The sequence below is a fragment of the Falco peregrinus genome, chromosome 2 (genome assembly GCF_023634155.1).
Source record: "Falco peregrinus isolate bFalPer1 chromosome 2, bFalPer1.pri, whole genome shotgun sequence".
Classification (NCBI taxonomy): domain Eukaryota; kingdom Metazoa; phylum Chordata; class Aves; order Falconiformes; family Falconidae; genus Falco; species Falco peregrinus.
This window is the reverse complement of record NC_073722.1, coordinates 80793465-80807147: the sequence shown is the minus strand read 5'-3', so window position 1 is coordinate 80807147 and position 13683 is coordinate 80793465. Positions and strand designations below refer to the sequence as shown.

General features: G+C 36.4%; 1 protein-coding gene across 4 annotated transcripts in view; it reads left to right on the top strand.

Annotated features, from left to right (window-relative positions):
* The window catches only part of FSTL5 (follistatin like 5), a 322297-nt gene extending 309272 nt beyond the window's left edge, over window positions 1-13025 (top strand). For all 4 annotated transcript variants that reach the window (XM_055797132.1, XM_055797130.1, XM_055797131.1 and 1 more), the window contains one exon: window positions 10622-13025. In XM_055797132.1, coding sequence (XP_055653107.1) covers window positions 10622-11324 — 703 coding nt within the window. In that variant the 3' untranslated portion in view covers window positions 11325-13025. The remainder of the gene's footprint in view (window positions 1-10621) is intronic.
* The last annotated feature ends 658 nt before the right edge of the window (window positions 13026-13683 follow it).

The window sequence follows — 13683 nt, the reverse complement described above, 5'->3', positions numbered from 1 at the left end:
TGCCCTCAGTGCATGTTTTTCGCCCTGTGTTTCAACTGCAGACTGAAGTGTTGTAGCTACTGTATATGCACATACCCATGTATGCATATTTATGTTATGTTACACATGCACTTTTTATATCAAATAATACACATCTCCATTAAAACTCTGCAGACTGGGAGTAAGTAAACTGCAGGTATGTGAGAGTCCTATTTCGTGCAGTCTCAGCACTGCTTTGGTGTGGCTTTTTTACCCTCTTATTACTCCCCTGTCCTGTGGGATTTAAATGACAGAAGGAGGGTCTGAAGAGAGAGGAATTCTTAGATAGTTAAGGATATTTTGTTACACACCTATACACAGTCCTAACGAAATGGTAGCAGAAACTTTGTCAGTTTTAATCAGCATTACATTAACTGTGAAATGTAATAGTTCACATGGTGAATGTTTGCTGTATGGCTGTAACAACTGCCTTCAGAGTAGGCTGGACAGTGTACAACCTCTTTGTGCAATGGCTTTATATTTTGATTTGAAAACAATGTCAACCCTTTCCAGATATGGAAAGGGATATCAGAATGTGGCACTGCTGAGGTTCAGGCAGGCAATAATTACCCACCATCTGGCATTAGGAATGTGTTTCTCATTAAGCCTTTCCCCAATACTAGAAAACAGGAAAAATTTTACTTAGGTACTTTACTGAGATGAAGATGGGGAGTTATGCCGATAGCGTGACATCTAGGAACCAGAAACCTCCCACAGAACTGGGCGAGTCACTGAAGATTTCAGTCAAGTTTCTGGTTTTCAGGTTAATTTACCACTACCAATACATAACACATTCTACCACTGATATTTCTACAATACATTCTGTAATTAATTTATTGAAATCTAGCTTCTTGTTATGGAACAAACCTGCAGAAAACAGAGCAGGAAGCTGTACACATTTTAAATAGTTTAACCACATTCAAAGCATTTTTGTCATAGAAGGAACAATGATATAACAGTTATGTAAGAACAGTGAGGTGTTTAAAAGAAAAAAAAAGAGGTTCTTGTGTATTTCTCAAAAGCAAAGTATTCCCATTGTGCTATACAATAGTCAAAGCTACTTAGGCTGAACAGACTTGACAGGAATTTTATATAAACCCAACATTACTTTTTCAAAACCATAATGAACTATTTTTTTCTACAGTAACGGGGGGATATGATCTCATTTGAAACTAGCTCACCACCTTAAAGGACAGTGACTGAATAAATATTTTGGACAGTGAAAGGGAACTAGCTGTATAAATCCTGTTGTGGTAACATACTCTGCACTAGCACATTTTTTCATAAGGGAAAGTCATTTTGTTATACCATGTGAGGATTTATATTAAATGAAAATTTGTTTTTACCCTTTATAACTGTCACAAATGATGGAACTTAAGGTGATGGAAATTGTGTGAAGAATAATATGAAAACTGGACATGATAAGAGAGAGGAGAGTAAGACTTGTAAAAACTGGTAATGTAGATATATAACAATAATACCTAGTAAGATTTCCAAAATGAATACCTTGCAAAATATGAATTTAACATTCCTGCTTTGTGGCATAAACTACTTCTCAATGATGGGCAAGTTCCTGCAAACAAGTTATTCCAAATCCACTTGTTGAAAGATTTCCCATGCTCTGAGGCATTTGATACTCTGATGATGGAGAGAGGGTTAGATTTGGTAGAGCATTAATCGGACTTGCTATACGGAGTCCTTTGTCAGCTTGGCTGTGAAAGTTTTCGGGTTAACCATTTTGCAGTAGGTTAGGGAAATAAGATAGTGATACTTATGGTAAGTATTTTTTGCAAAAAGAATGATATGAGTCATGGGTTTACTGTTCACGGTTTTTGTGGTACATACAGGCTTACAGTTCCATAAAACTAGGACCAAATCCTATTTTTAAATATATTTAAAATGCTTTAAAGATACTTTAAAAAATCTGGTCTTGAACTTATATTGTGAGACAATAGGAGAACAATAATTCATGACATGCTGTTAACTTAGTAATTATAATTATTCTGCTCTTAAAGATGTGGGTGGGTTTTTCCATTAAAATTAGGAAAATAAGTCACTCATCCATATGAGCTTCACTTAATTTTTATTTTTTTAAAAATGCATTTTGCAATCAACGTCTTTTAGGATACTCTTTGTCTTGTTTAAGTTAGTTTGGTCAATTCATTTTTATCTACCATTTTTGTATACCTTTGTCTGGGTTCTGTGAAGCTCATTAGCTTTTATGGAAAGCTAATTACTCCCTGTGGTGGGTTGACCCCAGTTGGCAGCTGAGCCCACATCCTAGCAGGAGCAATGGCTACTTTGGAAGGAATTTGAACGTGATGTTACATGGCATGGCATGTCCCTTCGGTCAGCTGTGCCAGCTGTGTCACCTCCCAACTTCTTGTCCACCCCCAGCCTGTTCATGTGGAGGGCAGAGTGGGGAACAGGCAGCCTCAAAGCTGTGTGAACGCTGCTTAACAGGAACTAAAACATAGCTGTGTTATCAACACTTCTGTTCACATATCTAAAATACAGCACCATACAGGCTGGTAAAGAAAAAAATTAACTCCATCCCAGCCAAACCCAGTGTACTACTCATACAGAAAGTGCAACAGAGTTGCAAAGTATTATTATTCCTATTTCTCTTAACTATTTGTTACAATGTGTGGTTGAAAAAAAACTGGGGTTAAAATTGTTATTATTCATTCATATAGAATGAGTGAAGAAAGAAACCATCTCAGATTTCACAGTTCTAGCATTTACTCCAATTAGAGTGGTATGCCCAGAGGCTAGATTCCCAGTTGCATTAACTGTAAAATAAACTATTGGAAATGTGAAGATTTGCTGTCGTATCTTGCAAGCCTGTGTCGGGCAGGGTCCTGAGATGCACTCTGACCTTTCTGTGCTGTCTGATACTGTGTGTGACTTCACTGCATAGAAAAGACATGAGGGTTGGGATTCTCATAAATATTAATCAGGGATTAATGAGCACTGGGAGGCTTCTGCATATCAATCTATATGAGAGGAAACTTTGCATTAAATACACCACCATCTATCTATAAAGCATTTGGTAAAAGTGAAGGTACTCGCAGGTATCACTTGTTATTTTCCAACAGCCTAATCGTAAAGCCCAGGCTAACAGTACATAGGTGACAGGCAATTTCATCACATGATCATGAATAGCTGTATTTTTTTTAATCCCTTTAAAAAAATAACTTGTTTTGAAAATTTATAAGATTATGGTAGCTGTGGGGGTTGAGTTCAGCTATCCGTAGAAGACAGAGCAGTAGTGCAGACTTCTTTACTTGGATTAATAGCTTTGCTTTGCTTTGAATGGAAAAAAAAAATCAGGATAGCGAGAGCACAGCCCATACACTTGCTGATTTGGTTTACCAAGACGTCCAACAAAACTCTCTTACTAATATCTGTTTTGTGAAATGTCCCTGTTATACTGGGCCTATAAACACCACTGGAGGACAACATTTTGTTACAGCTCTGGTAAATAACACATTTATTACATACAGCTTTTTTGGGTTCCCCAGTTCTACTAACCTGTGAAATCCAAAGCTGCCTTTAACATTACTGCCTTGCAATACTGTTTTCTGACAAATCTGGTAAGTACTATTTTTGTACAATTGCTTTTCCCTCTTCATCAAAAAGATGAAGGTCAACCTGGTAATGGAAGCAGAGTTGATAATCTGACACTGGCATGCTGAGGAGGTTCTTAACATTGGACAGTAGAAGTGTAGACATTCACTTGGTGGTTAGAAGGCAGCAATCGGGTTATTGGACGGTGGGCTACGATTTAGTTGCAACTGATCATTGCTGTGTGCAAGCAGGTAACTGTCGTGAAGCATGTCTCTGCGTTCTGTCACTGTTCCTCCAACCTTTCCACCATGATCTGTCATATTTAGATCAATAACCCTCAAAGGGATGACCATCCCAGCCTTACACCATCTTTCTTCCCAAGTGAAATTATAGCCATTATAGTTGTGTAGTTGTAATATTACACAAGCGATTCACTAACTTCCTGACTTTGGAGACCAATGTATTGTCAAGGGGGGCCACTTATTTTACATATATATGTGTGTATATGAAAGATCAGTAGTTGTAAAAGTTACTAATAACTCACGTGAAATTCACAATTAATTAAGACCAGAAACAGTGTAAAACTAATTTTTTAAAAAAACAGCTTTTTTTCTGTACAGTGGGTGTAAAAGTGTAAACCTCAGACCTGCAGAAAGAGAGATTCCTCTGCATATTACTTTTTTTCTTGTGTGTGTGGATGAGCCAAGATATTGTGTCAAAGCACAACTAATTTCAGGAGATTTTAAACAATTGGCTGCTTCTTAAAATCTTGGCATCAAATGACTGAGTGCTATAAGATTAAAATCTACTGTATGTATGCAAGTTTTATTGTATTAACAAAGCCAAAAAAATGGTGTTTCATATATTCACAGGCTAGAGGAGACCACAGGAACATCTTGTCTGACTTTCTGTGTATACTATAGGTTTTAAACATTTCAAATAGTCATCCAGAGATTCAGATAACAAACCTGATATTTCTAAATCTACATCTACTTGAGTTTGGCCAAACCTTCCAAAAAAGAGCGTAGTCTTTAACTGGAGATTTCCACCATAGAAAATTAATCACTTCTATAGTAGTTTGTTGCAATGGTTTATTATCCTCATTGTTAGAAAAAATTACCTGTTTCTAATTTAAATTTGTCTGGTTTCAGTCTGCAATCATTATTATAATTTTTCTTTGAAATTAAAGAAAACATTACTAAACAGTACATTCTCTCTGTTCAGGTATATATATGTTGTAAATCATGTCTCAATTATGTATTTTTTAAGCTGAATATATTGGACTTTCTCAGACTCTTGTTTAAAATCAATGTCTCCTTCCCTTAAAGAATTTTTAGATTTTTTCTTATCTCTAATTTTTTAATATTGCTTTTTAGAAGGGCAGAAATTTACTACTACTACTACCACCACCACCATAAAGCATTCTTAATTTGGTCTCCTCAGTGTAGAATACAGATATAAGACTGTTGTATTATTCTTAATCACCTCTCTCTATATTCCTCCAAGGACTGTACATGGACTTTGGGGTCTTTTTTTTTGACTCATCAGACTCAGATCTCATATTGACCTCATGTCTGCTATGATTCTGAAATCCGTTCATAGTCGCTGCTTTTCAGGATGTTGTTCTCTATGAATGTCCAACACTCCTCATTCACATGTGAAGTTTCTCCACTTTACGCTTGGCAATGTTTGAACACATTTTTCTTAAATGAGCAACTGAATAATACAATGAGCAACTTTCCTGTTACTATTTACAACCTTGGTGTCATGGACATATATTCACATCCAAATTGCCTGAAAATTTTGTGACATGTCAGAGTTGGTACCAAGCAGAAGCAAAACTTCTCTACAAAATGTTGATTCTGCGTTGACAACTGCTTTTTATTGCAGAGAAATTATTTTTCCTTGAGGGTATCAGTTTTTATTCCAAGAAAGGTATGCCTTCTTGATACTCAGTTACATTCAGCAAGGTTTTCCAATAAAAAAAATAAGTTAAGCTGAAAAAGTTCATTTTTCTATAAACCCATGTCAACTGCATTATGTTCATGTTTTTCTGTAGTTGGTTCTCATATCTTCTATTTTATTATTTCCCTGGGGTATGCATCAAGCTATTCAGCTTAGCTGGGATGCCTGCCTTTATCTTATGAATGTTTCAACAACCTTCATCTAGACTTTCCTAATTTTCCTGTTATTCTGAGATTTATTAAGATGTTAAGAGATAATCAACTCTCAAAATTATCAGGAACGAATTATCTGACCTAACAGGTATGTGTTCCTATTAAAAAAAAAAAAAAAAAAAAAAAAAAAAGAGTTTATCATCTTTCTCAGTTGCTAGTGCCTTGCAAAATACTTCCTCATCTTTAGGTAAAAAAAAGTATAATTTCGCATTCTTTGTGTTTTTTGTTGTTGCTTGGGTTTTTTTATTTTGATTTTGGTTTTACTTTTTGCAGCCATAGTTCTGGTTCTGGGGATGGGTAGGCCCTTCGGGAAGGTTTACCAGCTTCCCACTTTGGATCTTCTCTCCCACCCACTTCAAAAAGTCTGTCTAATTTTAATATTCAAAAATGTTTTGACATTTGTATATTCTTACTCAAAATTATATATTTTAGTTTTCTTGCTCCTGTCTGTCTTTTTAGGACCTCAGCTGCAATGGTAGCCTGTAGCCTGATCAGTTAGAAATCACACTGGGCCTCAGATAACCTGTATTTTCACACGGACATTGCCAGCGGATCGTTATATAGCCTTAGGCAAGGCCTTCAGCTTCTTTCCTCGTCTGCTGTAATATTTGTAAAGTGCTTTGAAATCAATAGCTAAAAGCTGCTGCTTAAGTTCAATGTATTATTCTGCTCACATAGCTGGTCTTTTAGTGTACCCAGCTCCAAAACCATCACCTTCTAGGCTAACCTCACAGATGTGTCCGAAGTAGTGGGTTTTTAAAGTTTGAACCGGAAAACACTATAAAGCAAAAAGTCTTTAGCATGTTAACATTACAAGAAAGTAGAATTATATTTTTCCAGGGCTAGAGAAATGGCTACTTGAAGGAAGGGAGGGCTTATCTCACAAAGCTGTGTTTTCAAATTCAGAAATAAGAGAACACAATAAATAATATGGATAATTATAAATAATTTGAAGTCTACAAAGTTAGGAAGATTTAAAAATACAAAAATGAACAATCGTAGAAAAAAATAATTTTATTAAACTGCTTCTTGCACACTTTAAACGTAAGATACATTGTTAATGGGTACTCGGGTATAGCTGATGGTCAGAATATGTATTCTGACATATATATATCTATATCCTATATATATGTATAGCTGCTGCAGCAGGAGGTTATAAAATCAAGCTATCTTAATAGCTTCAGAGTAAGGGACAGTAGATCTCCTAAGCGCAACAAATACAGCATCGTGATAAGGTTATTGCAGTCTTGAACACAGTTTATTTATTTTTTAAGTAAACTCAGTTACTAAAGCTGAAGCCACTACTTCAGTTGCAAGAACAATCTATCCAAGATACTGTAAGATTTTTACTTGTGACTTTAGGTCTGGGAATTAAATGTTATAAAGAGATAGATAAAACTGCACAAGAAACTAGAATGCTTGAGACATTATATGTTATCATCTGCTTTATGTTTTAAAATGTTTGCCAATTTGCTGTAGAATAAAGATGTGATTAACCCTGAAGATCTGGGGTCCCTTACTATAGAAAAACATCCTTTTTTTAGATCTGCCTGTTCTAGTGGGAAAGTTTATATCCACATTCTGCTCTGGCTCCTAAACTATTTAGTTCATACCAACCAGGTTAATCAACAGGTATTATTTTAAGCATTTAAATGATTCCACAATAGCTACATTCATCTTAATGACATGCATGCGGGAATGCCTCTGCAGCCTCTTACCTGGCAGAATTTAGGGGATCTGTCTGGCAGAAGGTACCACCAGCTAATGAGAAGCTAGGGGACAAACCCATGGCAGCATCCTCCTCAGTGGGGAAAGCTAGCTGTCAAGTGCGAGTCTTTCCATGCCTTCAACTGATCTAACACTTGGGGAAGGTATGTAAGACCTTAAGTTTAATTGAACTTTGGAGAACATATTCGCTGTTTTGATAATCAAGAGTTTTATTGCAACCCGAGTTAACATAAGCTGAATGTATTTGTGGTTCAAAAACATTATGCTGGGAATAATATTTGAGAAGCAAAGATCAATAACATATATTCCTCTTGAAATCAATTACATTTAAATGCAAAAACATCACATAGATTTATCATGAACACTGCTTAATCAAGATAAGTTAGGCAGATTTCTTTGGATCAAACTGAATTAAATCCTTCATTTTAATAGTGATTTAAATTAGCAGGTAAGCCTTGCTGATATTCTTAGTATTCATCAATTTATGTTACTGAATTAGTCTTCCCAGAATTTATCAGTTAAGTGACTCTTAGACAAATTTCTCCATGCTTGGATTAGCCAGTGTAATATTTGTCCCATGTTACACTGTTCCACAATAATCACAGGTTCTCCCACGTATCCAGTTTCTCCCTCTAAAAACGCGCTAATCTCTCTTGCATGTACCACCCATCTCCCTGCACAGCGTTATGTCCACTTTTCTCCACGTTCCTTCTCTACGTTTTCTAACCTGCCACCTGTACATGCTAAATGGAAGCCATAGGATGAATTCTTGCCAAGCTGACCCCACGCTTCCCTCTGCCAAAGCACAGTTATCCTCCACTCAGCCACCCACTGACAGCACATGAACTGCTCCGCATGCACCGCCTGTGCTCCTCAGATATGCCCCATGGATTCCAAAGCAGTAGCACTGGAGTAGGGCAGGGATGAAGAGTTTTCTGCATGTAATTCTGCATGTAATTTTTGTATGTAATTACCCAAACTTAACTGTAGTAGAAATAAGGCTGAAGATTGATTATACACAATAAACTTGACAGATCAAGAAGTTTGGCCAAGTTTATATTGCATATAATATCATCTCTAACATTACTTTCTGTATTTGTATTTGTTGCTTTTATGCTTTCTGAGTTTTTAATGCTTGATTTAGCAACCTAGATAGTTCTGTTCTGTTTTGCGTTTGGTATTAATGAAGCCAACAGTGATGACAATATCTAGCCCTCAGTAAATTCTCATCCAGACCAAAGTCCTTTTAAGATGCATTGGGGGTTTTGGTTATTGTTTTTCAGGAATAAATATTAAGTAGCAAATATGTTGAAGTCATTGTCCAGAATATTGTGAATGCTCTCGGACAGTTCACTGATCGTTGCTTTACATTGGAGACTGTTATGTAAAAGATAATCAATAAGCTAATTCTCTTGTCCTTCTGTAACCACTGCTCATGTGTATAACATTGGTTATTTAACACTGAGGTATACCGTAAACATTTGAAATGTCAGAACGCTGCTTGCTATTTAATGTCTTCTATTACAGGATGATTCTGTACATAATACAGCACAAGTTTGTTTCTCATGACCAACAAACGCTTGCTACACAATAACAGAATCAAGAATCAACAACTTTATGCCTGCCCAAAAAGGCTGAGGAAAGGACATTAGATGGCCAAAACAGCTAAAAATCAGGTTTTGCTTGATGATCCTAGTCTTCCTCCATGACAAAAAACCAAACCTTGTGAATGGAAAAGTATCAGTGATTGTCAAGTTCTCTTGCATAATTTTTGTAATGGCTCACTCAGCCTTTTTCTAACCAAGACAATTTAATTCAGATTACATATAAGTGACTGAACAATCAAAGACAAATATGATCTCGTTATCAGCTCAATGCATAATTGTGGGCAGCCTGATTCATGCTGCCCCTTCCTTTGGTGGGAGCTGGACCACATGATAGCTAGAGGTCCCTTCCAGCTGAAATAATTCTGTAGTTCTGTGATCCTATGGTACTGAAGCAGTATGCAAGAGCTTTGGGGCTAAAATTAAAAATGTCCTTATATCAATTCAGTAGGAAATGCAAATACCGTTCACCCTGTCTCATGCGGGAGGAGCTGGCCGAACAATGTCCTGAAACCTTTTTGCCTGTTACTTTGGTGGTTCACTGATTAGTAAATATATTGGGGTTGCAAGGTATTGTGTGAAATTTTTCGTGCTATTTTCAGCTCAATTGTTGGAACATTCTAGCCATCATAGTGTTTTATATCAACAAGATATGAAAGGTGTTTTTAGATTATATATTCTTAGGATCAAAGACTCAGTGGCCAATGTAAAGAAATGTGCCAAAGGAAAGCAGATGTTCAGGAAAAGTGCTGTGAAAGCTACTTGGATAAGCAAAACTAATATACTTTCACATGACTCCATAATATTTAGAGTGGTGGGGTTTGCCTATATACAGTCAAATGATCGTGCAGTCAGAACTTATATGTTAACATTAGAGAACAGTCATATAGCTTATACTTAAAATGTTACAAACATTCAGCTCTAGGATTTTAAAGTTTAGCCATACTATTCATGTTCAGTGAAAATTCCTTGATGTATGGAAAAGCATAAAGGGTAATTTAAATTGTAAGAAATATGGGCCTTGGATGGTTGGGAGGCATAAACCTAAATCCTTTTATGATATTCATGAATTACAATGAAGAAGATTCAGATAATTATCTGAATAACAATGAGCACTAGGTTAAGTTGATCTTCCCAAGAAAGTTGAAGAAATATATGAAGTGAATTAAAATATGTGGGATGTACTATCTATTGATACTGGATCTATTTCCCCTACTTGGCTTTTGTAAAAGTTGTAACTGAATAGATAGCTGAGAGTAATGTTTACCTTTCCCCTATGTCAGTAGGAAAAAATACTTTTCCATTAATCAGTTTAATGTTTTTTAGATGCACTTTAAATTACAGTTACAAGAAATGCTAAAAATTAAATATTATAAACTGCTTAATATCTGGAACATCTGAGGCTGAGATACATAGCAATACACCACTGCACATAGTAACTCATCTACTTTGCTTAGAATGGCTCTCCCCAGTTGTACATAATGCACACAGTAGCTGACTTTGATTTTGTGCTTTTCCTTCCAGGTTTGGATTTATTCTTCATAAAGATGAGCCTGTGCTCCAGAAAATTGATCTAGAAACTATGTCATACATCAAGACAATTAGTTTAAAGGATTATAACTGCATTCCTCAGTCACTGGCTTATACACATCTCGGAGGATACTTTTTCATCTGCTGCAAGCCTGACACCACTGGGGCTGTCCTGCCACAGCTCATAGTGGATGGCGTTACTGACTCAGTGATTGGGTACAACGGCGATGTAACGGGCACGCCACATATTTCTCCCGATGGACGCTACCTTGTCAGCATTGATGATGCGAAAGGTCTCATGAGGATCCAGTCCATAACAATGAGAGGAGAAATACAAGATGCATTTGACATTCACACTAATTTGCACATATCTGATGTAGCTTTTCAGCCATCATTCACTGAAGTTAATCAATACAATGTCTACTGTAGCTCCAGCACACAAACTGATGTTCTCTTCATGGAGCTCTCCTCTGGCAAGGTTAAGATGGTGAAGAGTCTGAAGGAGCCTGTCGAGGCAGGCGAATGGCCTTGGAACAGTAAGAATCGTCTTATTAAAGACAGTGGCCTTTTTGGTCAGTATCTCATGACACCTTCCAAGGAATCTCTGTTTATCCTGGATGGACGGCTCAATAAGTTAAATTGTGAAATCACTGAAGTTGAGAGAGGCAACACAGTAATTTGGGTTGGAGAAGCATAAAGATCTGTTAGATATTTACCGAATTAATAGTTTTACAGTACATTGCACTTAAATTACATGTTATTCAAATGTACACAATTTTAATTTTAAATTGTTAGACCCTTCTATACCTGTAAATTCTTTGACTTGAACACAATTTGAATCAACTTCTACATAAGAGTTACTAAAACAATGGCTATTCGATAATGGTACTTCTTATTAATTGTCAGCTAAGATTGTGTTCTTTGACTGAAATCACAAAATATTAAAATTGATTATAAATGCCATACGTTATTTTAAAGGAATTAGAAAAAAACCACACCCAAAAGCTTCAGGGAATTTTATTTGATACTTTGCATTTGTAAATGGAAGACTTAAGTACGGTTCAAATATTGGTTTGGTTTGCTTCAGACACAAAATAAGAGCTGTTGTGGAACCTTTGACTCCTTAAACTGAAATTTTATGTCCTGTTCTGTCCAGTCCACTGTTCAATCTTTTTGTGCCTTGAAGCGAAAGTCTCACATGAAAGGTAAAACATAAAAATTGTATAATCCCACTGTGGCTACAGGATTAGCTGTCATTGGAAAGAAACTTTTGGTATCAAATTTCTAGTCTCAAGTTGTGGAACATACATGGGGAGAAAAAAAGGAGAAATTATATTTGCAGTGTTTTCTGATCACTGCAATTTGAGGAGTTTATTTTTATGGCAAGTCTTAGTTGAGAGAGCTGCTTGCAGAAGCTTAACCTTTTTTTAGAAAAAAACAGATGTTAGGTTTTTCAGCTATCACAGGGCTTCATCAGCAAGGAGTTTCAGTTCACTAAAGAGAAATATTGCACTTATCCTTTCAGAGGAAACCACATTCAAAAACCTGGCATCACAAAGCTTCACTTATATCATCAAGGAAACTGTTACTTAAAAACAAACAAAATGTATTTCAAGAAACTAAAATTGCAAAGAGCTGACGTCTACAACCAATAGATAACATTTTTGCTTATACATTGTACCATTGATCCATATTTGTTAAACCATTAGGTTAGCTCAACGGGTTTTCTATTCCATGCACCCAATTGGATTAGTGCAAAAAACAAACAAAAACTTTGTATTTTTTATAGTTTGTTTACTTAGAATTCTAATATTAACAATGGTTAAACATGTAAATGGGAAAAATAAGATTCCCAGAAGTAGAGTAACGAGGCAGTAGGATCAGAAAGCCAGCAGTAAACAACTATCCAGACTTAGAGCAATGACTTAAAAGTTTGGGAGTATTTTTATTTTTATTATGTTTTTGCTAAAGAATGCTTATAAGCTCTTAAACTGACCTCCATTTACTGAAGAAGAAATATCTTTTTTTAAACAAAATTTTACTGCAATTTAGATTGTGTAAAATTGCTTAGAATCTGGAATTTTCTAGCATTGCAATCTTGTGTGCATTTAGCGTCCTGCCCTGTGTGGTACAGTAGATCTCTCTTCAGCTTGAGCAAACCTCCTGATAGGTAGATATAACTAAGATAAGAGTTTGATTACATTTCTAGGTACTGAATCTGTTTTCCTTTATCACAACTTTTCTCCATTGTGAACAAAGAATCATGTAATCTGTCTGCTACTCAGTTAGTTGCAGTAGTCTGTCTCATGCATTTTTCTTCTGTAACTTACACCATGTGAATGTTCTGTATGTAGAAAATGCTTGACAAAAGGAGAATAAACTCCATCAGTTTTAAAGAGTCCTGACTTTGGTGAGTGCTCCAATGTAGCCACACAGGGGTGGTGTGTAACACAGACTTCTTCTGAAAGCAAGGTAGAAGGAAGTTTATCTGCCTATTACTAGGGTTTTCTTGAATATATATATATATATGTATATATAAAATATACAACGTGAAAAGAAAACTTTTTAGAAGAGCTTAACTAACTGGAAAAGTTTCCTTTGGCTGCTACAAAGAAAAGGCCATCTATTCATCAATTAAGCACAGAGTAATTAGAGTATCGACAGAGGTCTGCTCTCATGGCCAGCCCCTGGCGCCAGCCTCCAGCCTAGGAGCTGCACAAACACACAAGCGCCCGCCGAGCACCGCAGCAGCAGAGCAGAGGCGCTGCCTGGCCAGGCTGCTCGGTGCAGGTGAGTTGGCGCTTCCCATGCCCTCTCCTTGCCTAACCAATAATGTTAAAGAATTGAATCTCACGACGATGGTGAGATTACCTTGAGGGTGAAAGCTGTCCTGTGTTGTGCGTGATCTCTTCCAGTCTGTTCAAGTCCAAGTTAGTGGTCAGTTTTGGCAGCAACTTACTCTTTTGTATTAGCAACATTTGGCAATAGGAAAAGCTTTAGAACTTGAATAAACTATGTTGATCATTATATGAAATAGGAGACCAATATCTCCATTA